Here is a 25,540-nt window from a genome sequence, read left to right on the forward strand (position 1 = left end):
AGAGCGCTCTCTCTCCATTTAGGGACGTACTTGGCGGTGAGGATACATTTCACGCAGGCAATGAAGCAGCCTCTGGTCAACAAAAGCTACTGTATTACCAAACCAACATTAATTTTTAAAGTAACACAAGTCGTTTTTTTTTTTAAGGGAGGTTGCCATAACAAACTAAAACAGCGTTCTAAATGCTTGTTATGGGAGATGATCAACGCCTAGCATTGCCTGGTTCTTTGGAGAAACCAAGACCCCTTCTTAGTTTCTGGCCCAGGTTGCTCCCCACCAGGTTCTCTGCAAGACGCCTTTTATCAGCGTCCTCACTTGCGGTATGGCAGCTAGTCAGCACTTTAACCAGCACTGAAGGCTGGGATGGCAGGTCTCCTGTAAGGAAAGCCTGCTTTGCATTCTGCCCCACTGCAGATTGCTGAATTCCAGGGCAGCCAGCAAAACATGTCCGGCTCTGGCATAGGATCCAAGAGAGCAGATGTTCCCCAGGAGAAATTCCGCAAGGAAACCCTGACCCAATTCGGTTTCCTTGCCTGGAACTTGCTGAATTTATAAAAAAATCAAAGTGACAAGGAATATAATGCCCACATTCACAATAATGATGATAACAACAATAAGAGCTGAGAGATGGACACCCCAACCAGCTGATTTCTGAAGTCAAACAAGTCTTCCTTCCCAGCCGTTGTCCCTGAAAGTGGGTTTTTATGATCGGCAGGCAGGGAGAATCAGGAGTCTGGTGTCCAACTGACAAATTTTAGGAAAGGCACAAGCTTTCATAGGCAACAGCTCGCTTTATCAAATGCACGGAGTGATCTACGCATGGGATGAAGCGAGCTGCAGTTCAGGAAAGCTTATGCCTTTTCGTCAAATGTGTCAGTTGGAAAAGGTGTCACCAGGTTCATGAATGTTTTCTGCCATCAGGGACCAACGCGGCTCCCTCCAGGGTCGACAAGCACGAAGAGAGAGCGAGGAAACGCAGGCGCCTGCCCGTGCAACCGCAGCGCCCATTAGCAACTCGGAACGCTTCTTTCTTTTTCCCCATAAAGCATTTTTCTGCTGATTAATGGCACCAGGAACGTCACTGCAACCCAGCGCTCAAAATGCAAAGTCATTCCAGCATCAACAGGAAGAAAATAAAGAGGAGGATCTCAGCAGGTTAAGCGAGTTAACAGTTACGTGGGATGGAGAGGGGTGGCGGGTTTGCACCCCCGCTCGATCACGCGCTTCACTCCTCTCCAGGATAACAATAAGAGAGAGCTTTGACCACCAGACCGGGGAACCCCCCCACCCTAATGTCCCCCCCCAAGTTGTCCTTTTATTTGCAGTTTTGCAGGTGCCCTCCCGGCAATTATTTTCGAAATGCCAGTTTCTTGGGGCGGGGGGGGGGGGAGAACGAAGGATTCGCTTCTCCACAGCCCCTTTTTTTCCGGCTGCAACGTCTTGGAAGTTAGGGCCCCCTTCTGGTCCGCTGGCCATCGTCTGCACCCTTCTGGAAGACCGACTTTCTTCTCTTTTCAGCGGGCAGAACTCCCCGAGTCCTCCGGGTCTGTATCCCACCTCGTCCTTCGCCATCTAACCTTACCTGCAGCGCGGGGTCTTCGCCAAGCAGGCCGGGACGATCCCGACGGCCGTGGGAAAGTTAAAGACTTCTTCGCCCTTCTGCGCTTCGCCCCTTCAGCTTCCAGCCGCTCGGCGAGCCCGCTCCGCTCGCCCCGGGTGCCAACCTACCTCCTCTGACGTCACTCCAGCGGCCGGGCCACGCCCCCACCCCTCGGCCACCGCTCGCAGCGGCCATTGGCTCTCGCTCCTGCCCCTCATTTCCCTACGGGCGCAGCGTTCCCGGAGCTCGCGGGTGCCGCAGGTGAACCTGTGACGTCAGAGGCCGAGCGGCGAAGTCTTGGTTCGCTTTCGCTCTCCTTAAGGGGAAGCGGAGTTAACGGCGGCAAAAAGTCAGGGCGGAACCGGGAGCCGCGTTCTTTTTTACCCGCCTCTCTCGTTTGTCTTGTTCTTCCTTTTTATTCCAGCTTTTCTGCCATCTGCCGCCATTGGTTGACGGCACGGTGCGTGGGAATTGCGCCTTCATCTGTTAAGTTTTTATTCATTTATTTATTTTTAAATCAAATTTATACGCCGCCCATCTCACTGTACAAGTGACTCTAGGCGACTCGCAAATGAAAACCATAAAAACAGTAAAAGTCTTGCAAAAAGCATACAAAAAGATGCTGAATTTGGTTACTTTACCTGCTTCATCCCCATTTGTCTTTTTCAGAACGTTTATATATTGCTTTTTATCAAGTTCCTTTTCATTCCATTACACAAAATGGCTTCTACGTTTGTTTTCCATACATTCTAATGATAGGTATTCCCTTGGGTATTTAAGCATGAGATAAAGCCCTACCGGGCCCAATAAAACTACGATTTCCCAGTTTGAGAAGCGGACGACTTTCATCAGAGACCTTCTCAAGCAGGTCAATCCACAAAATCATACCAAACGTTTTTCAAGCAAAAGCTCTGATAGTTCTGTGGCTGGGCAATCATGAACGTTGGTGCCCAAAGACGGTCCTTTGTAATGCTTTATTCCTTCCACCGAATATCCCCAACAGACCTCAATTTGGTGAGCATTCAGTCCTTTGTCTGGTTCATTGCTATTATTTCACTAAAGACCTCCCTCCAAAACGCTGAGAGCTTATTGCATTTCCACCAAACACAGAAGTCCTTTCTTACAACCCTTCTACCCCCAGCCCCACCTCCAAGTAATTATGCATTATATGTGTGGTGCCTTCGAAGTCCTGTATGCTCAGGACTTGGATAGAGACTTTTGCAGACAGCCTCTGCTTGGATGGCGAAAAAGTAGCCCTTAGGGTCCCCACATATGAGAAGGGGCTGATGCTATGTATCCTCTGTGGCAGCTCCCTCCAGTGGAATAACTTGCCCTCCAAAGTGAGGATGGCGCCACACCCTCATGGCTTTCTGGAAGTTCCTCTGGAAAGCCCTTGGGGATTGACTGCAGGGCCAAAAAGCACCTACGTGTATATCTCTATATGTTTTTGTGTTAATCTGAACAATGAAATACATGTGTTTATTTTTGTCTTTCAAGTTTTCAAATGTAGTTTTTATTCGTACTGCGATCTGCATATCTGTCCACCGCCTGGAGACCATAAGAGCTGAAGTGGTAGATATAAGAAAAGACATAATGAAAATACGTGAGATGCTGAGTAGAGATAAATGCCAGCAATGCCAGGTCTTAAGAGAGAATTCCTACACTGAAGCAGATAAGAATTTCCCACGCCTCCACCACCGTCGCTGCATTACATCAGGGCGCTTTGCCCTTTATAGTTAAATGTAATAATTAATTGTAATAAAATACTCCATTGACCTTGTGCAAGAAGATATAATGCATAATAACCTCATCAAACAAGGACCTGAATTCCATAGGAGATAAGCTGCGTATATGCTTCATGTTAAGGATGGCAGTTTTGTCAACTTTCACTTCAGTTTACCAACTGAGCTGCCTTTCCAAATTTTGCACAAATAAAAAAAAAACTGGTAATAAGTAATCAACGTTTCCACTTTAACTTGTTTGTCTTAGTGTGTGTCCCATTTAGTTACAGGGTCCAATTGTTTTCCACCTAATTCTGAAGCTTATCATGCATAATGTGACAAGGGGGGTTGTTTTCTGCCAGTTTTCTACAGAGTTCGACACTAAGTAGGGCTGGGGGGGGGGGGACTGGCCCAAGGTCACCCAGTTGGCTTCCATGCCAGAGGGAAGACTAGAACCTGGATCTCGCTCCCTGCTCCTAATCCAGCGCCTTCACCACTATACCACATTGGCTCTCAAGGAGCTGTTGTCAACGTATTAAATATATTCACAGCAAACTTATGTGGCCCCATTTAATTTGTCCAGTTAGTGCCTGGAAGTAAGAGCTACTCCATAGCTCCATTACAATCTTTATATATATTTATTGGGGGGGGGGAGGGTTTGGTTGGCCTGTTTAAGCTCAATTTCCCCGGTGTTTTTGGAAAATGTCTTTGCTTCCTAAAGATTGCCTTCATCCCCAGTAATCTCCCTTCACTTTGCAGGCTGTTTTTCTGATCTCTCAAGATCAGCTGTGTTGGCATGAGACCTCTGCCACAGTTAACTGAGCCTTGGGGCACTCAGCTCAATTTTCTGTGGCTGCATAGCACTGCGAACCATAAATTAAACAGAAGTGGCGCTGCAGCTGTGGAATATCCTCCTCAGGAAAATCTAACAAGATTCCTTTTTTTTTTCCTTCTGTTTTCAGACATGCCTTGTAAAAAGTTTCTATCTAAGCAGGCTTCTTTGTCAAGCTGTTTCCTGCTTTTAGTGTGTGACACTGTCTCTGATGCCATTAAAAAAAATGTTAACTTTTACTCTGGTTTATATGTCTCTGAGCAGTTAGAGAGACTGCATAAAATGTATTTACTTCCACCCTTTTTTCAAACTGCAACAGTCTGACAATTTGGGGAACTTTATGGAAAACATGGCTGGCTTTATGCTATGCATCAAACCACAAACTGAGCAGTGGGTCCACCCCACATCCAGGATGTTTAGCTGTCCCCATCAGTTCTGCTTTCTCAGGCAAAAGGGCATTGATAATTTCCCCACCTATTTCTTCTGAGAGAAGCCCAACCAGGTTCCCTTCACAGTTATTCTCTTCTGGAGATTCAATCAAACACAAATCTGGTTTGCAGATCAAGACCTCTCCTAGCCAATATGGCGCTGTGGTACCCCCTGGACATACCAGCTTCTGGTCCGTGTCATTTCCCCAGAGCTGACTCAATGCCCTCCAGGGTGGGGCTCAGCAGACACAATATGGAACGTACATGTTTAGGACAGAAAAAAAATTACTTTGACCAAACAGATGGCGGTAGAGATTGTGTATATGTGCATATGGGAGAGAGAGTGTGATAGAGGAATGTTCTGCAAGGACAGTCATCACTTTTGCTCCCCAACCTCCAAACAGGCTGGCAATTGGTTACCCCTTATTTAGAATTATTGTCAGTTCTCTTGTGAGCACGTGCCAAGCAAACTGAGTTTTCTGCACCACTGTTGTACCTCAGAGATTCCTTGGGAGCACCAAATCTTTTCTCCTTCAGCTTCAGAAGGGACCAGGGCTGTTAGACTGTTCCTTTCCTTCAAGCTGCCCTTAATTTCATTGTCATCAGTGCCTAGCTGTGGTTTTGGGGGAGTTTCATTCTTAGTTGCATTAATTATTTCTATTGATAGTTATTTATGATCCATATTCTCCCCTCCAACCCAATCTCAGCTTGATCCTTGGGAAAAGCAGCAAAAACTACAAAAGAGACTTGTTAAACGTTTGAAGAATTTTGTGAGAAGGGGCAAAGAAAAAATGAAATCAAGTTCTAGGATTAAACATCGATTGTTAAAAGTAAAAGGAAGGAATATAAAATTGGTTTATTTGATCAAGGTTAAAATAGATACTTTACCTCTGGTAACACTTAATGGACTTTTGCTGATCAGGACTGAACCACAAGGCTTTAAGGATTTGTTTATAGATAAGAGATGAGACATAAGGAAAAAAGCTCATTTGTTGTATTTTAAGAGAAGGTGATCAGTTACTAGAACTGTTTATACTTGTGATGAAGGGGGAAGTCATTTCTTTATATATTTCTCTTCTTTTTCTTTACTATATTCTTATTTTTTTCCTTTCTTTTTTCTTTTCCTTTCTCTTTTTTCTTTTCTACACTTTCTAGTTCTTCTTTTTATTCTTTTCATTTTTTAGTTGGTATTTTTCTCTTTTTAATTGTAATTGAAAAGCAGTGAAAACAAGGGCGCCTGCAAGAAAATGTCACATAATAAAAAGCGTTTGGGAATTTTAGATATATATACTCCATTCCATTGTTTCTCCTGGTTTTCCAACATATTTATTTATTGTATATAATATATTCCCCCCACCCCTGCCAGCATTTCATGTCCACTGAGCATGCTCAGTTCTCAGTGAGCTGTTTTGTCTTTTCTCCACTTTGTTGTAAGTTGTTTAAAACTTCTGCAAACTTTCAGCTTTGATTTAGGGTGCTGAGCAGTTCCTCAAGTGCTGATCCTTCCCTCTGGGCTAGCTACACAAGGAACCACACACTTGATCAGGTCTGCTACTCTGGGGGAAAAAAACCTAGTTCTAATTATCCAGCATTTTTGATGCTCTGAAGGTGCAGTGTTGGTATGCAGTACCTTGAGCAGCTGCCGAACCCACAGTCTCTTGTGGGTCCTTTTACGGACACATGCCCTAGGGCAGGGCTCCTCAACCATGGCAACTTGAAGATGTGTGGACTTCAGCTCCCAGAATTCCCCAGCCAGAGTTGAAGTCCACGCATCTTCAAGTCGCCAAGGTTGAGGAACCCTGCCCTAGGGTGCCTTTTTGTTCTTCCTGGTGCTCTGGTTCCAGAAAGCTGGCCAGGGGCCCACATTCAGACTGTCCACAAGGCAAGAAGGAAATAAAAATGGCAACAGCCCAGCAGGAATCAGAGATGTGTGGTTTGGTGCCACTTATGCAGCCAACTGACCCAAGGCTCCTAAAATTGGGGAGAGTCCACTTGACCGCCTTTGGCTTACCCACAAGGAGCACACCTTCCTTTTGCCTTCCTCAGAAAAGGCTACCAAACGTACAGAGAGAGATCAAAAAGAAGCAGGTAAGTCAGTATGTCTGCAGGGTATGGTCAAAAAAGGCAAGACGGTGGCTGCAACAGGGCCATTGGCACTCCACCTGTTTTTTATGTGGCTCATGTGCAACACACTTAGGAACCAGGCAGAGCTTTGATTACACCAGTGTTGTCCAAACTTGGCCTCTTTAAGATAAGTGGACTTCAACTCCCAGAATTCCCCAGCCAGCATGGCTGGCTGGGGAATTCTGGGAGTTGAAGTCCACTCATCTTAAAGTGGCCAAGTTTGGACAACACTGGATTACACCACTGCGGCTGCTGCCCTGACCTTCTTGACTTTACCCCGTGAACGCCCCAGTGAATCTTTCACTGTGCCATCGTTTCTCTGGTTCTCTCTCATCTCTTCCGTTGTACAGTCAACCTCTTTGCTTCCCACCCTGCGATTCAGCTCCTCTCAGGGGCCTCACTCGGATAAGAGGAGGATCAGCCTGAGAAGCTGCAAAGCAGTGGGGAGACGTGCAGTGGGACAAAGCAATGACCTGAATGTTTTTGGCCATCTCTCACTCGGAAAGAAAGCCGTAAGGAACTCCCAAAGAATTCTCAAGCAGCCTGAAAATAAAGCTGCTGTCCAAAGGGGGCACAGGAACATGATGGGGGGTCAAAAAAGTCAAGATGGCAGCTTTGATCAAAGCCCTACCCCTTTCTGTGTATGCACATGAAAAATGGTGGGGCTTTGTCAGCCCTTCGAGGTAGACCAGGCCAGGAAACCAAAATTATGAATGCTAATACTACTCTTATTATAAGGTTACAGCAACAGAATCTTGCAAGCCTGAAAGGGCTTCCCCCTTCCCTCCCTTTATCTTCATGAGAACTAGGGAGTGTCCTGTCTGGGACGCTTTCTCACAATACATTTCTGTCCCGGATTCAGGCTTCTTTTACCTGACCGTTGTCTTGGCTGTGGCTCTTCCTCCTCTTCCTCAAGGCAATTCCTACTGCCCATTACAGGCTTGGATCACACAATTGTGACCGCCATCTTGACTTTTCTGACCCCCCCCCAAGAATGTCCCTGAGAGGGGAAAAAGATTCAGGAGAATAGAAGATAGATTTTGGTATGGCATTAGATAAGAGCATTCTGCAGCTGTTTATTGGCTTCATGTTTTGCCTGGGGACCCCAGTCTTTGACATTAAACCCATTCTTGCGTTATAGCAACGGTGCTTAATGGGCAATTTAGTTGTCATTTCCTCTCTTACAAAATCAGTCTAGTCATTTAACTTCTACTAGGCGGTGCTGAGAATTAAACTGACTGTGTTCATACATTGGGCTAGGCTACAATCTGCCTAACCATGCTTTCTTGAATAAACCTCAATTGCTGAGTTTGTATATCCAGTTAAGACAAAATTAAAGCATCTACAGTAGTGCAAAGTGTCAACCCTAAAATGCTTGACTTTGAAAAAATAAGAACTCCTTCTGCAGTATCCCAGTTCCTAAATGCTGATATATTTTGTGCCTTTATTAAAAATTCACCTTTTAATGTTGGCCTTCCTGTACCATTTGTTTTCCATAGCTTATTCTTATTCTATTTTTTATTTTAAAATTGCTTTTTGGATTTATACACCAGTTCAGGATTCTTTGTTAAAAAAAAGTCGAGTATAAAAAAAGTTCTTTAAATAAATAAAACAATCAAAAACATAAAGGGGGAAAACCCTTTCCTAGCCTCTGAGAAATCACTACTTGGTTATTAGTAGCCAGTTCTGATCACAAAGATCTGATCTGGAAAAGAGCAGAGGGGTAAAATGTTTGGAAGGTCAAAGGTCATCCTTGTCTTCTGAGTAATGTACTCAGAAAACATGTTCCAAAATGGGGTGCAGCTAAGACAAAACCTCAATCAATGAGGTTAACTCATCCCAATCACATTAAAAAATAACATTTTAACTGGTTTAGCACAGGTTTTGGTGCAGCAGACCGATTATGGACAGAATAGTCCTTTGCTTAATGCAGGACCTTAGAGCAGTGTTTTTCAAACTTGGTCGCTTTAAGACACATGGACTTCAACTCCCAGAATTCCCCAGCCAGCATGCTGGGTTGAAGTCCACACATCTTAAAGCCAGCTGGCTGGGGAATTCTGGGAGTTGAAGTCCACGCGTCTTAAACTGGCCAAGTTTGAAAAACACCACCTTCAGTTACTTACCGACTGAACTCTGTTTTGAACTCTCTGCAAAAATTAGGATTTTGCCAGGAAAGAAAATCCAGTTCTTTGCCTTCAATGCAGCAAAGTCAGAATCTGGCAAAGAGCTCCACCCTTTGAATATCTCCGGAAAGAAAGGAAAAAATACCCAGCTCTTCCTTGTCATATTTTATCTGCAAAAAGGCACAAGGGTCACCTGAATACTGGAGCCTTGTCCTCCCCCACCAAGAGTTAGCTGGGCCGGGCTGATAAGTCACTTGACTTCGCTAGGGTTAGACTCTGCGCAAAATTCAGTAGCTAATAGCAAGAACCTCCTCCTGATTCTCTTATCCTTTCAGAAGCAGTTGGCACACCCAGGATGGGCCCCATCAGGCGAGCACGTACACGCCAAGGAGGACGGCCTGGAAGAAAGCGATAGGTCTGCCTGGAGGGGGCGGGGGGAGAGCTATCAGGAAGGCAGTCTGCTGACTTCAGCTTGCGGGAACAAGGAAGGTGCAAAGCTCCCTTTCCATGCTGGGTGACCCAAGCCGTCAGTTCCTCTCCCTTGTAATTAATTGCTGCTGGAGCAAAGGGAACGGAATGGGGTGCATGTCAAAGCACATGAATGATGGGTCCCAGCTGCAAGATTCCCCACGTGCACCAAAACTTGTGTTTCCCACTAGGAGGCACTCTTTCTATGGCCTAGATCAGTGTTCCTCAACCTTCGCAACTTTAAGATAGGTGGACTTCAACTCCTAGAATTCCCCAGCCAGCCATGCTGGCTGGGGAATTCTGGGAGTTGAAGTCCACCTATCTTAAAGTTGTGACGGTTGAGGAACACTGGCCTAGGTGAAAACTATACAGCTGTAAGTAAACAGCAACATGCCTGAGTTTGTCCCATTGAATTCAGTGGGCTTTACGTCAAGGCAAGCAGGTTAAAATGTTGGATTGGGACTGGGGAGATCCAGGGTGAAGACCCTTTTCACCCATGAAAGCTCCCCAGACGACTTTGGTCAATTATTCTCTTTCAGCAACATGTACTTCAGGGGGTTGTTCTAAGAATGAAAAAGGGGGAGGGGGGAGCATGTTTTAACTTTAATGTTAACTTTAACTCCCTAAGAAAATTTAATGTTAACTTTAACTCGCTAAGAAAATTTAATGTTAACTTTAACTCCCTAAGAAAAGGTGAGATATAAATGCAATAAACAAATGAGAACATGGAACAAGTGTTTTTAAAAATCCAACGTGAATTTGCAACTTGGGTCAGACTGGGGACATGATCTATCGTTTTGCTCAGGGGTCGCGTAAATGACATTTTAAATTATTTTTAAAGAAAGGCTGTATGGTTGAACTGGCTGCCCTTTCTTTACGCAGGGCTGACTCAGATGCGGGTTTATGCATATCTTCTCACAAATGTGATAATTCAGTTCAATGGAGTTGAAATGTCCTGTTCTTGATGGCTGTTTGCTCTGCTTAGCAAAGTGCATGCTGTCACCTAGTGACCAGTGTCTCTAAGAGGTAGAAACCATAAAACATTGAATGCTTCTTGGGGGATTGTCTGTTGCAACAGAAAATAGGTTTCGGGTTCGTTTCATCTCTTTTTTTCCCCGGGTTGCTCTTTCAGTGTTTGGAGTATTTACTGATTTATTCAATGGACAGGATCCAAAAGGAAAAGGGAAAAAAGATTAGAAAGGAAAAGGAAAAAAGCAAAGTGAAATCCTTGTTCTTGCTTACCAAGGTGTTGAGTTAGTAAACGATCAGCTGTTAGGAAGTCTGCTCCTACAAAGTCAAAAGCAGTACATTTCTAATAAACGTGAGCAGAAGGGAGCAATGGCTATCACGTCTTGGTTGCGGGCATTCTAGTTACCCTTTGTGGAAGCGAAACACTAGATTACAAAGGTGTTTGGTTTATCAGCATCTGCGTTTCTGGAGCCAACCTGACTGGTTGCCACAGTTCCAATTAAGCTCAGAAGGAGACAAGAATAAATAGGCAATAGCAACAGCATCAAGAAATTCAAGGGGTGGGGTGGGGTGGGGTGTGGTGGCAGGCTGCTAATGAAGAACATATCTGACCCCAGTTCTTCCATAACCTTATCCAACCTTGGCCTATCAAAACACCATTAAAGCACTGCAGCTTACAGTACTGGGGGCTTGGCACTCCACTCTAGCACAATGCTTCTCAACCTTGGGAACTTTAAGATGTGAGGACTTCAACTCCCAGAATTCCCCAGCCAGCTGTGCTGGCTGGGGAATTCTGGGAGTTGAAGTCCTCACATCTTAAAGTTCCCAAGGTTGAGAAACACTCCTCTAGCAGAACATGATGATGGAGCAGAGTCCATAAGCTGCTAAGCCTCCCTAAAGCCTGCTTACATTCAGGCCACTACAACCAGGCAGCTGCTTTGCACATCTGTTCAGTGTTCGGGGCTTTAGATTTGGATTGCTCATCTGCCTTTCCACTGGCCTGCAAGCAGATGTGGCAAGCCGTGACGTCAGTGACAGCACCATTTATTCTGCGGAGAGATCTGGTCATTTAGAACCTGCTAAAGTATTTGGGTTTTATATGCGCTGTTGGGAGATGCTTAAAAAAACCAGCTGAGTCGATTTCCTATATGGTTGGATTCCTAAGCATTACCGAACAGCATCCTCTAGCGGACGGTGCTGGGTGATGACACTACATGCACTGTAGTATAAACATATCCAAAACAAATGGAAAAATCATTCCTCTCTCCCCCTCTGTCCCTTCCAACAGATTCAGAATTTTTTAAAGAGAAAGAAAGAGACAGAATCGCTGGGAAAATGGTTATTGGGGTTCGGATTATAAGTGACATAAATGGTTTGAGAACATTGTAAACAGTTCTCTTCCAAGCAGTTTTGGTCCCAACATGAAGGAAATTGGGACAGACAGGGCAAGCTTTGAAAAGCTGAATTGCCCACAGGATTTTTTTTCCTGCTCAGATAAGCCGAGTGGTGCTGGTAGGCTTTTGTTCCCATGCAAAATCTATTGATGTTTTGCAGTTTTGTCTCAGTTGGCCTTAAAAATTCCTTTACAACTATTTCTCAAGAAGGAATGATTTCAGTCTGTTGCAGCAGAAAAGTATCCCGTATTCTTAAAAACCAAGAAATGTGTGATGGCATCAGTGCTTATAGGCTAGAGCAGTGTTTCTCTATCTCAGCAATTTTAAAATGCGTGGACTTCAACTCCCAGAATTCCCCAGCCAGCATGCATCTTCAAGTTGCTCAGATTAAGAAAGACTGGACTAGAGATGTTCCGCGCCATTGGTTCAATGGAATCAAAGGAGCCTCAAGTAAGCTAACCTTTCCACATAGGAGCTGTCAGATGATGCCACATGAGTCATGGCATCATTGCACAAATGATGCACTATGGATATTTTCATTATTTGCATGATGATGGTGCACAAGTTGTCACTATGGTTGCCACCAGACAGCTATGAGAGCTGTCCAGCTTCTTCACCAGGGTGTTGGTCTGTTTTCCACACCTTCTTCAGCTCTACAATACCATTTTTGAAGTGAGTCAAGCAAAATGGTGTGTACTGTCTCAATAGTGGGAGTTGTAAAAAAATAGAGCTGATTATAATTGCCCTTCAAATTTCTCCATCAAGTTTGTGGCCAGGATAGGGAGAATTTCTCCATTTCCCAAAGGAAGGACTATCCCACAGTGGTGATAGCAGGAATGGTGATACTACAGGTAGTCCTCACTTAACTACCACAATAGTGCCTGGAAAATTTGTCATTAAGCAGTGCAGTCGTTAAGCGAGACACCATGTGACCAGACCCAATTTTACTACCATTTTTACGATGGTCATTAAGCTAATCACATGGCTGTTAAATGAATCCAGCTTCTCCAATGGACTCTTTTGCTGGAATTTGCTTAACGATAATGTGATTCATTAAACGACCATCATAAGGTCACATATCATGATCACGTGACTGCGGGGGGTGGTGCAATGGTTTGCGACAGTCATAAATGCAAGTACAGATTGTAAAGCATTTTTCCCAAGCCCGTCATAACTTCGAACCATCGTTAAACAAATAGTCATTAAGCGAGGACTACCTGTACTGAAAAAAGAAAAAAACCTATAAGAGAAATTCCTTCTTATAGCATTTTGGGATGTAATGAAAATATGGGAAGCCAGGAGACTCCCATCACTGGAGCAATGAACAATACAAAGTCAGACATTCACATACAAGTCCCTTGGCCCAGCTGGTCATTGAATACAGGTAGTCCCTGGGTTGAGAATGCCTGGTTTAAGGATGATCCACAGTTAAGAACAGAGCCTACTGTAGCAAATTTTGAGTTAAATACACAGTGATTCGAGTTAAATACACAATGGTTCAAGTTCATTACACAATACTATTTATACAGTATTATACAATAATACTGTTCTGGCTTACATACAAATTTGACTTAAGACAGACCTTGGGAACAGGACTCATTCTTAAACTGGAGACTACCTACACCTGCCAGAGCCCCACATTTCACTTTTCCTTTGGGAAAACTTCTAAAACAAATTCTCTTCCATTTAACTGAATGAGAACTAGAATGGGAAAATATATAACCTAGATTCTACCATTTTGTATATTATTTGTTGATTACATTAGCAATGTTAAAAAACAAAAATGAAAAAAAACAAAACGTAGATTCTACCCAGCATTAATACTGATATGATGGGGGGAGAGTTGGCTGTTACTTCCCTAATGACCCCCCAATTTAATTTCTCGCACTGACAACATCCTACCTTAAGCTTTTCACCTCAACTCGAGGGTCCTTCTCTATCCACTGCCAGCTGAGATCTCCTTGGTGTATCTGTGAAGTTTATACGGATGACTGTTCCCCAGGGTGTCTATGGGACGCAGGTGATTGCAAATAACCCTGTGGAAATCACACAAAATCCAATATGTATTGTTGATTCAATCCAGAAAATCAGTCCAATCCAGCAATATGGACCAGTTTGAAAAATCAATCCAATCTGAAAAGATCTCATTGAGATGCAGCACAATTATTCTAATCTGACACATCTCAGTCATGAATTTAGATTTTTAATAGAGAAGCAAAACAGCAAGAAAGAAATAAAAGTGATCCCTAACAAAATATGTGTATTCTAATTAATTATATAAAGACTTGGGGGGGGTTAATTATATGGTATCTATGTTTGAAATGGCAATGAGCGTTACCAAAGGTTTATGATAGATATTTGGGGGCAGAAATGCAGAAGGTAGTTATATCCTACAAACAATCCATAGGCAATTGCGACACAAGCAATTTAAAAAGGCTGCGGAGCTATTTGTCCTGTTTCACCTTAATGGATTTGTGCATATGGAAAGAAAAAAGATCAAAAGAAAAGTACCATAGTAAGAAAACCCAGAAGGGTGAGAAGTGGAAGATGAGACAGTCTGGACCAATTTTATGAATGACAGTGCAACTGCTAAGAACAAGCCTCATCTGAAATAACTCCATGATAGCAATGCACATCTTCCAATAGCATTACTGAGGAATCCACTGCAGAGATGCAGGTTGTCCAACTCAATGCTCTTCAGCAGATCAGATTATTCTATAGGATCAAACCTTTTGTATATATTCATCATTCAAGTTTTTCCAAATGTCCTGTTGCCACTAGCTTCTGAATATGTTCCTTCATGCTTGTTCAACATCTTCAGCAAGAGGATACTAGATCTTTTTGAGCTAATTGATCAATAGTAGGTCAAAATGATCACACCTGATCATTTTGAGCTAATGTTTTCTGTCTGGTTTCAGGTGCATGGGCAGGGTGAAAAAAAAGATTTATGTGAAGAAAAGAGCTGAAGATAGGCTCCATATGGTGAAAACTGCTAGTATAGTTTCAGTAACAGATCAATATGGGCCATATCAATATGCTTTGGATATTTCCCAGGAGAAAGAACATGGAATATGGGTCTTCAGAGAAGATTGTGGTTGGTGTAGGACCAAATACATGCCAAATGTATGTTACTGGTCTCTAGACATGCATTCCCTTGGGCCACTTTGAGATCATTCTTCATTCATTTCAGCTTTATCTAAAATGCGACCAGCAGATACATCTTTTGATATTATCATCAACCCAGCCTGCTGGGCCTACAGTGGGAGAAGGACTCAGTACTGCTGATTCTTTAGTTTGAAATGGTCCCCTATCATTGGCCGGTGGTAACTGACCAGAAAGATATCATTATCTGTAGGGCAGTCATAGTGGCAAGAGCAAGACTTGATGAACATCATTTTGCGGACAAACGAGTCTCCCTCTGGGCACCGAAATTCCACTTCCGCTGTGCTGGTGGTGTGTGGTGTACAACAGCGACTGTCCGTGCAGCTGCCGCAGAACTTGGGCCGATAGGAGCGGATGCTGGTGCAGCCAGCGAACTCAAAGTGGATCGCCTGACGAGATTTAGGGTTTCGCATACACCTCTTTCCTTTCTGAAAAGAAAAAAAAAATACAGCTGTGGGTAATTTGGGATGGATTCTAAGTTACCCCAGCCTTCTTCAACCTGGTGGTTTTCATACCATCAAAATTGTGGTATATGACTTTGCATCAGAAGGAGGATTGAGCTGAGATCCCAGGCAGTCCCAATTGTGAGGATTAGGGCTCTGATACCAGAGATGATCAGTGTCATCTATAGTCAGGTAAAAGCTGGGCTCTTTCAATTCAAGGGACAGTACTTTACAGTGATCAAGTGGAAAAACAATGTCTGTGAGAACCTGACCTTGTGTTTCTCCATCTGTTGATTTTAAGCTATATCTGTCTTTCTGGAAACATCAACTTTCTTGCCTTGACTACCATTTCTGTATTCAAACTTTGGACTGACCTGGGACTATCAGTTCCACTGTGAGCATCACCACTAATTTCAGCTTCAGATAACTAACAACTTCATTAAAACCTTCTGGCTATGTAACACATGTTGTCAAGATTGCAACTCAGTGGTGAAATTCTCCATGAATCTCAGAGGTTTCATTCATCTCTACTGTAGACTAAAACTGGAACCTTTCTCATGCAAAGCAGATGTTCTCCCATTATGGTGCTGGCAAATCTGTATATAGGTTGTATCATTTAAGACTTCAGGATTCAATGCTTGCTTATACAAATAAATCTGAGCACGTAGAAAATGAGGATGTCAAAGAGATTTAAATCTGATAGTTAGAATGCTAGACTAAGATAACATCCACTGTTATCTGGTTCAATGTTATCTGGTGTGGGTAGGCCTGTATATCTAATAGTCTTCAGTTGAAGGAAGGATAGACTAGCAAGACACCAGGTCAAATCTGTATTCTGCCAAGTACATTGGACGTCATGTCTTTGAGATCAGGAGCCCAGCAGGACTCTGACAAAGGCTCAAAGTGCAAATAATTCCATATTACCCTAACTTTAAAGGAAGTTCTCAGCACTGCCTTCTCTGCCTTCCTGCCTTCAGGATTTAGCCTTTCCTTCTTCTAAAAGCTCAAGGTCAATCTCTTCCATCATTTCCAGGGTTCTCAGGTTTCAGAAATTATCAGCAGTTCCATGTTCAAGAGTCAGCAATAAGCAAGGTCAGGACTAAGAGATCCCCTCTTTCTAACACAGTCATTTTAAGGTGTTAGTTGGACAAATGCTGGAACAACAGTTTTCACAGTGAGAGTTAATATAATCTGTGTTCCTTTGTGGAGCTCTCCAAGGTACTGAAAAATGCTTTATTTTACCAGAGACCAGAAGTGCCTTGCCTGTTCATTACGGCTACCTGTCCTTAGTTGGGATCCTTAAGCTACTCAACCAGTTCAGGACACTGAGTTACTCTCAACCAGACCCATTTTATGGGATTATTATGAGAATAACATCTACACGGTGAGAATGAAACATGCTATCTTGAACTCTTAAGAAGAAAAGAAGGACATAAATATGAAAAAACACATTTAAAACATATCAAGATATGCAGTTGCCTCCCCTTTGCTGGAGATAGTCAAGCAGGAGCTAGATAGAATTTGTCAAGGATGTTTTAATCTGGAAGGCTACAAAGATTTGACTGAGGGGCCCTGACAACCTCTTCCCAAGGATCTAATTAAAATAAATACAACAGGTGCAATTCAATCCAAGGTTGTTGCTACCCTCTCATTCCAAGAGATGAGTATGGCCTTGGTCGAACTGTGCACCAGATCCTAAAGGGAACTTCCCTCAAGTGCCCTCTGAAAATCACTGGGATCCATCAGGTTCCTGGGGTGACCAGTCAAGTGGGTTTTTCCTTCCTATGGTGGGGAGCAGGCATGGAAATATGATAAGGTCCTGGATGATGAGTGTCTTATTACAGGCTGATTAGGCTTTAAGCAGCAACAGCCTAAGCTAGGGCCACTGAGGATCTGACAACCAGGCAATGGGATTCAGCACAGAGGGTTGAAAGGCACAATTGGACCCAGACACCAAGTGTGTCTTCCTTGAGAGTGGCCCACCTCATCTTCTGCCATATGTCCCTCTGCCCATCACCACCAAGATGTCACTGCCTGTCCCTTCCCCATCAAACCAGTGCCCCCACACCCTGCCATCTCTCCCCCAGGCCAAAGGAAGCCATCCAACTCCCAGATATATGCCCCCCCCCCATAATGCATACTCAGATATGTTTGCCACTTCAGTGGAAATTAGTTCAATTCAGCTGTCTAAGCTCAGGAGATTCGTGACGTAGATTCCCCAGCTTGCCTCAATTATTTGTGGTCCCCATTCCCTCTGCTCCCAGCCCCTTGCAGAAGTTGATATCCCACACTTGGACCCACTTCACTCAACTGCCCCAGTACCTTGATGCTCCTGTCAAGAGAGGCATTGCAGAATCGAACCACGCAAAGCCTGCTCTCCTTCTCCAGTTGGCACTGGGGGTTATCATTGGTAACACGGGTAGAGATGCCCATCCCACAGGTCTTAGAACAGACACTCCATTCAGTGGTCTGCACCAAGCAGTTCTCCTGAAGGTTATGGAGTGTGGACTTAAGCTTTAACTCAGGCTTGTGAGCAAGTCTGTTCCTGTAAACTGAGATGAGCAAAAGAACTTCCATGAGCAAATTCTAAAGATTAAAGTAAAAGAGATGTGTGTGTTTTTCCACACTGCTTGCCTTAGCCTCATTAATTTTTCACTTGGCCATGCTGTGGTAGCCCAAAACATCTGATAGGCACTAAGCTGAAAAAAGACTGGTTTAAAGACTTGACTTCCACTGAACTAAACCCATACCTTCTTAATCTCATCCTCTTGTGTCCTGCAATAATGCACCATATTGTGTTTTAAATACACCATATGGCCAAGGGGGAGAGCGCTAGAAATTAGTTATGCATATGGGTGATTGATCACTTACAGAGGATTTTTAAGGGATTGTCCAGCAAGAGACAATGACTAAAATATCCCTTTCTGAAAAGTCATTGAAATGGCTGGAGGCAATGTTGTTCTACTCAAAAATTGTTAATGTCCATAATTAGCCTCAGAGGCTCTCCTCTCTGTTCCACCAATTCATTAGATTAGGTCAGTGTTGTCCAAACTTGGCCACTTTAAGATGAGTGGACTTCAACTCCCAGAATTCCCTAGCCAGCATGGCTGGCTGGGGAATTCTGGGAGTTGAAGTCCACTCATCTTAAAGTGGCCAAGTTTGGACAACACTGGATTAGGTACAAGAGATGGAGCCTTCTCAGTGCTGGCACCAAGATGCAGGGATGTTGTCATATTTAGTCACTGGACAGCAGTAAACTTTGGTGGCCCTGGATTACTTCTGTCAGTTCTGCTCTTGTTTGAAAGAGAGAATAGGTCTAATTCACACATCACACAAAGCTTTAATCGGTCACCCATGCTTTGTTGAATACCTTTGCACAAAATACTAAGCCACAAACCATGGTTCTTAAACCCAAGTGGCTGGTTTCAAGCTCTTGGTAGCCCACTTCAACTGAAAGCAAGAGCCTCTTAAGGTTTCCTTTAACAAGATTATTGGAATAGACGAGGATAAGATTACAGAAATCTCAGCAGCTGGGAAGTTTTCACTTTCAGAGCTCCATTCAACCTCTCAGTGAATTCAGAAGGATTTTTTCAGTCTTTGCTAAGATCTCCATGTGAACTGATAAGAAAGCTATTCTCTTAACTGATAAGAGAGAAATGTCTGGGTGGTCAGGATGTAAATCTCTCTCAGGCTTTGAACATATCGCAGCTCAAGCAGAATTCACACAATCCATCAAGCCAAATCCAAGCAAATCACATATGTTATAGCTTAATGTGATGTGTGAATTCAGCCAATAGTTTATTTCTAGTTTTCTGACTAATGGTCCTCCAAAGTCTTCCATGGCAGCTTTTCTCTGTTGTCTAGTAGACTACTTTTGAAGTCTTTAGACAGTAAAGATTCCAGTCTGCTTGTTCTTGAAGTGCTCTTTTCAGCTGCTGTTTTGTTTCTTTTCTTTTTTGGAGGGGAGTGGTGGTAGGTTCCTGGCTCTGTTTCAGGATTTTTTTCAGTGTTGTACAGCACATTTTTCCTTCAAATCCAAAACAATGCCCAGCCTGAACCAATACCGTAGTTCTGCATGCAAAGCAGCCACCCTATCACTTCTCATGATTCTTTCTCCTCTACCAATCCTAAGTGTAGAATAGTTAATCTCATTCTCCTCTTCCTCAGCACTGTTTGGGCTTCTCTTTCTATTGACCCTCCATCCAAGATGAGTTCTATAGAGCTAAAGCATCCATCTTTATTTTAGCAGCTACAGCACCTCCTCTCTGTCCCTGTTCATAGTTCTCCCATCTCACCAGCCATACCTTTCTCATAAGGGGTCTTCTGACTGCTTCCTCCACAGACCCACTCTTCACAACACTTGTTCTGTGCTTTCACCCAGTGGAGAAGGGGACAATCAGGGGAAGGGAGATGTGCCCCATCAATGCAAAGGGGAATGCAGCCAATGGCCCCATCCATGCAGATGCACTGCAGCTTACAACTGGGCTGGAAGCTCTCCCCATTTAGATAGATTTTCCCCAGCAGGTCACAGGTGGAGCCTTCATGAGCTGGAAGGGGAACGCAGAGGTATGTGTGAACAGGAGCTCTATCACAGAATATGTATGGTGCACATAAACGCCATCACACTTGGGCAGGATTAAACAGAATGGAAAGCTGTGCATATTTTATTATAAATGTAACCATATTTTCTATCAAAACAGTCAAATGAAGGGGAATGGAAGGAAGGGGAATTTTCCACTTTCCATTAGTCTTTGTTTTAAATAGTTCAGTCATTTTTTCTCCCTTCCTTCTCTCTGCTTTCATTTTAATTACAACCCAATGAGTCTTCTGATGTCTGTAACCTTTGGTATTATCCAACCAAATGGCATGACATTTCCAGTGTTCTAGTTCCCATCACCCCATGCCAGCTTGCCAAATTTCACTAAGATGTCAAAGGGTAGCCATTTTTAGTATACTGCACAAAAGAATGAACACACGGATTGCCAATTATCTAAACAAAATAAAACTTTCAATTGTCTTAACCTTTTCTGTCTCTTTTTGACTACTCATGACCTTTGAATGAACTAAAGTTCTCTTTCTTCCATGCAAAATAATGCTTCCACTGCAGAGCAATAAAACAAGAATAGATGCATTTCCATTCATTCAAATTCCCATTGATTGGAAATGAATGAATGCTTGCTTGGTTTGGTTTGGTTTGGTTCATCTGGAGTTTTTTCCCCCTGAACAGAATGAATGCACACTGAAGTCCTTGAAAAGAGGTTAACAAGTGTGTTCCATGAAATCTTGGGACATAGACTTGTGGCATCATAGAATCACTGAAATGGGAAGGGTGTTGATCAGCGTTCCCCAACTGGGGTAATTTTGAGATATGTGGACTTCAGCTCCCAGAATCTCCCAGCAGGCATGGCCACTACTAAGAATTCTGGGAGTTGAAGTCCATACATTTTAAAGGTGTCCAGGTTGGGAAACACTGCTGTAGATCATTCATATCTAGAGACCACACAAGAGATTATTACAGCCAATTATCCATGTTAGTAATTGGATAGTGCTTCTGCCCTTAAACTGCAGATGAAATCTATCTTCTTATAATTGAAGCCCACCAAAGAACAAGCTTTTTGCAGGCTCAGAGTATTGGGAAGGACTGCTTAAACCATCAAGTCCAATTCCCTGCAGAAATCCAAATCAAAGCATCCAATCTTGACATACACAACATCACAGAAGGGAACCCACCACCTTCCCCATCACTGGTTCCAGTAAATTGATGTTAAGAAGTTTTTTCTGATGTTCAAAAAGAATCTGCCTTCCTGTAAGTTAAGAAAATTATTCTGTCCTATGTGCTGGGATGACAGAGAACAAGTATCTTCTGTGCAATATTCTTTCAGGGACTTGAAAAATGCTATCATATCTTGCCTTCTATTGCCTTTTTTCAAAGCTAAACACAGCTGGTTCCTTCACCTCTCCTCCTTTGGCATGGTCTCCTGTCTGTCTGTCTGTCTGTCTGTCTGTCTGTCTAGACTCACAACAGCCAATAAAAACAGCAAGATAAAAACAAAATAAACCCTTCCCACCAGGTGCCAGGCCAACCTTACTATTGACCCCCTGACTCACTCCTATCCTAGCCTAATGCTTGGGGGAAAAGCCAGGTCTTCAATCATCCTCATTACCTTTCTTCACCATTATTCCAAATTGGTGCCCAAAAAGAGGGTAGTTGGGGGATCAACATAAAATTGAGTGGAACAATTGTGATCCATGACATGCAATTTATACTTCTGCTCTTGTAAAAGGAGAAGAGTAGGAGCAACTCACCTAAACAGATGCCACTGTCTTTCTGGATTTTGGAAAAGTCACAGTAGAGCCCTTTGTGGTGATCACAAGGTTCCTGCAGGGAGCACAGCTCCCCAAGCTGCCGAGAACATACTTTGCAGCAACCACAGCCATCTAGCAAAAGGCTATTGCCAGGAGGGCAGGAGGGAGCCTGTGAGGGACATTGGCAAGGGTAGGAGCATGCCTGAGATGCCACCTAGAAAAGAAATAGAGACCCAGCAGTGCATGAACAACGGTGAGCCCAAATATTTTTTCACTAAAATATCTGCCACTCAGACACTGACATATGAATTCCTGTATGACACATGATATTCTACTGTTGCCATCCAAAGCTTCTGGATGAGGAGCCAGCTTTCAGCTGTCCTGGCTGCAGTAAGAAAGCAGAAGGCAGAGGAGAAGAAGTGAGGTGCCCCATGATATCCGTGTGGCTCCCATCCTGATAGCATTCTGAAAAGCCCAGAAGAACCTGGATGTTCTCCTAGGCCTTCAGTTAGGATGGTTGGGACCCCTGTTTGGGGGTGTGGGTGCTGTTAGCTGGACTTGCCATCTGTTCTTGTTCTTTATTTCTTTTCTTCTTCCTTTGTTATTATATTGCATTATTTTGTATTTTGTTTGGTTTTATTGTCCATTGCCCAGAATCAGTTTGGAGTTACTCAATGCCTAAAACACCTTGCTGGGCCCATATTATATCTTAAGACATTAGTAGACAATTCCTAGGTTCCTGTCTGGGACTCATACTACCAAAGAACACTAGTCAAATATATGATTCTTTTTGTTTGTTGTTTGTTTGTTGTACTGTGATGAATAGGAACATAATAATCTCATTATTATACTGCTGTGGCCCAAATCTCATTGCAGCTAAACCACCATTGACTGGGTTTTGACAACAGAAGTTTCTGAACAATGGTGAACCCTAAATCATTTTTAATACAAAAACCATTATTTGGGGCCAGCTTCTATCTTCAGTAATGCCCTGGTCTCATCTGCTCAACCTACAAGCTGAAATAGGATTGATGATGTTAATGTGAACTTTTCAGGCTGGGAAAATTAGTCATGTCAATGTTCATCCTGCTCCATAGGACATCTCTCCACTGCCATCCAATCCTCATGAGAATCCAGCTTCCATCTCTGCAGCTGTCTTAGTTGCAAGAAACTCTTGCATCAGGTCAGTGAACCAGACCAATCTCACCTCGGGGAATGAGCTAACATAGGCATCCCAACCCTGGCAGAGGACAGATTTACGATTCACGCAGGCACATTTGAGGGGATTAGCTGAGGAATGAGTTATGAAGGGCAGCCACATGTTTGGAAGAAGAAGCTACAGATTTCTGAGATTCCAAGACTCCACTGAAATGAAGCCTCAGGACATACATACACATGACTGAAATAAACACACATAGTTTTCTCCCCAGATCAAAGCAGAGCAACATGGACCAGTTGTAAGGAGGCTTTCTAGAGTCCTTGCCCTCTAAACACTTGAGGGCAGAGACGTGTTCTCCTCTTCATGGTAAGACACCCTGCACTGTTGATGATGCTATTTATAAAAATAATGCCATGATAATAACAATAAGAGCATGTTCTTAGATTTATATTCCACATTTGAAGGGGGGACGTCAAGGAGGCTTGTAAAGGGATCCATTTTTATTTCCATAAAGGCCATAGAGGTCGGTTAGGCTCAGAGGGTGTGACTGGTCCAAAGTCACCTAGTAGAGTTTCCATGCTGAGGTGCTGGGATGAAAACAAAGTACTCTGAATCCCCTGGAGACAGGGTAGGATGAAAACATAACTCAGGACTCTTATTAATGAAAGACATATGCCATTCCTTAATTGTTCATGAAACTTGGGGCTTTCTCTGCTCCACTTGCATTAGAATTCATTTCAGCTCAAGTTCTTTATTGGTAAAAGCTGCAGCCCAAAAAAATAAAACAAAACATTAGAATAGGAAGTTTCCAAATTTTCAGGGGCTGGGGAGAATCTCTTGCCAAGTGTTTCCTTCCATACAGTAGAGTTTTCCCATTGATCAATGGACAAATCTTTCACAATCAGTTCTCTTTCAAGAACAGTAAAACCACTGACTGCCCTGTGAACTTGATCTCTTGAGCTATGGAGAAGCCCATGGATGCGCCTCTGTGTTCTCCCCTGCTACCTTGCAACTGGGCAGATAGGTGAATTTAGACCAGTGTTGTCCAAACTTGGTCACTTTAAGATGAGTGGACTTCAACTCCCAGAATTCCCCAGCCAGCATGGCTGGCTGGGGAATTCTGGGAGTTGAAGTCCACTCATCTTAAAGTGGCCAAGTTTGGACAACACTGATTTAGACCCTGGTCTCTCAGGAACCTCCCCCTCTTTAGCTGATCATTCTCACTGCTTAGTTGAAGTGAGTTATGCTGCAGCTAAGACTTCCTTGTTCCTACTGTGGAGTGGAGCCTAAACTTCTATGATGGTATTACTGCTCGTTTAGGTGAGAATTTGACCCCTTAGAGCAATTCCATTCTCATAAAGCAACAAGCTCAAAGAGCTATCAAGGAACTTTGCCTATTGACCCTTGTTGGCATAAAACAATGGCTCTGTTTACACTACACAGCTAAGGTATAGGGTTCTTACCTATGGTTTTTGAAACCAATAATATTTGATTAGGTTTGTACCACCCCACAAGCTATAGACTGGTTTGCAAACTACAATGGTAGGGTTCATATAACACATTAGGCCAACACTGAACTAGTCATATTATGGTTTCGCTTGTTAGGGAACCTAGTCAGTCTTCTTAAACAGCATTTCCTTATTGGAATTGGAGACTTTTGTTACAACAGCCCCACATTTTTCTTTTGCCCAGATGTAGGTAGTTTGAGAACTAGCAAGATGCCCTGTGCATCTTGACTATAAATCACGCTGCACCAACAGTACTATTGTCTTCTCAAGGCATGCAGAAACAACATGTATTGCTTTGCTTAGGAAAACACACCTCTATTATATAGAGCAGTCTGTGATTGGGTTCACAGAAACCATGGTTGGCTTAATCTTAAGCTGTTGATAAAGCCACCCACACGAAGCCTGAAGGCATGGTTTACATACCACAACAGCTGGATTCATGCAATGGGCAAAACCTAAAACAAAACCAAAAACCCACATACACAATATGGCTTTCTGCAACTTTTGCAGTAAGAGAGTAAGCCTCTCTTGCTCTATATCTTCTATTACTATACTTGGTAGTAGACTTTTGAGATTTCATGGCAAGAGAAGACTTTCCTTCACCTACTACCTGATTTTAACGAAGAAAAACTGGAGGTACCCAGCCTTGAACCTAGGGACTGCACCATGCAAAGCAAGGGAATCTATCACTAAGCTACTGCACAACATTTAATGGGAAGCTAAGTGAGGATGCTCCTAAGTCAATATTGCTTGAACTGAACAGCAGTAGTTCTGCAGTGTTTCAGAAAAAGCCTTTCCCCAGTCGGACCTGGAAATGGTAGATACCAAATCAGGGACCTTTTCCATATAAAGACCTACCATTATGCTTTGCTCCTTCTTCAAAAGAACATAAGCAGTGCTCTGCTGGATTAGACCCCTGGCCCATCTAGTCCAGCTGTCTGTTCTCACAGTGGCCAATCAACTGCCCAAGGAAGCCCACAAGCCTCCTAGCAGATGGCCTTCAGAGGCAATCACATCAAGGCTAATAGCCATTGATCCCCAGGACTTCCATGAATTGCTCTAACCCTTCTTTGAAGCCAGCCAAGCTGGCAGCCAGCACCACATCTCATCATACTCTAGAGATGCAGAACTCTATACCATTTCCTTTCCACTGCTATATCTTTATAGAAATATACAGTACATACCCATCCAGGCTCAAGGGCCAATAAAAAGGAGGTCAAAATAATTATTGTCCCAAAGTTGTCAAACATCCTGAACGTCTTGCTCTGTGCATCCCTCTTTGTTGCCTTTTGAACAGTAATGA

General features: G+C 43.3%; 1 protein-coding gene across 3 annotated transcripts; it reads right to left on the reverse strand.

Annotated features, from left to right (window-relative positions):
* Positions 1-3,102: 3,102 nt before the first annotated feature.
* Positions 3,103-25,540, reverse strand: LOC103068111 (CCN family member 2-like). 3 transcript variants are annotated; one of them, XR_015796013.1, is made up of 7 exons: positions 25,422-25,515; positions 21,571-21,784; positions 19,569-19,811; positions 17,587-17,816; positions 14,992-15,249; positions 13,562-13,695; positions 3,103-3,164 (listed from the first exon to the last, which is right to left on the reverse strand). XR_015796013.1 is itself a non-coding variant. In XM_007438566.4 (6 exons), the coding sequence occupies exons 1-6, from the start codon at positions 25,485-25,487 to the stop codon at positions 13,639-13,641; spliced, it is 1,068 nt and encodes a 355-aa protein (XP_007438628.1). In that variant the 5' UTR covers positions 25,488-25,515; the 3' UTR covers positions 11,102-13,638. The 3 variants fall into 3 exon arrangements, 2 of the variants coding, with proteins under 2 accessions (XP_007438628.1, XP_015745386.1); XM_007438566.4 differs by lacking the exon at positions 3,103-3,164 and having other exon boundaries at positions 11,102-13,695; XM_015889900.3 differs by lacking the exon at positions 3,103-3,164 and having other exon boundaries at positions 11,110-15,249; positions 25,422-25,540.

The sequence above is a fragment of the Python bivittatus genome, unplaced genomic scaffold (genome assembly GCF_059951505.1).
Source record: "Python bivittatus isolate LINGU-HERP-01145 unplaced genomic scaffold, Pbiv_v1 ctg000310_np1212, whole genome shotgun sequence".
NCBI classification, from domain to species: Eukaryota; Metazoa; Chordata; class Lepidosauria; order Squamata; family Pythonidae; genus Python; species Python bivittatus.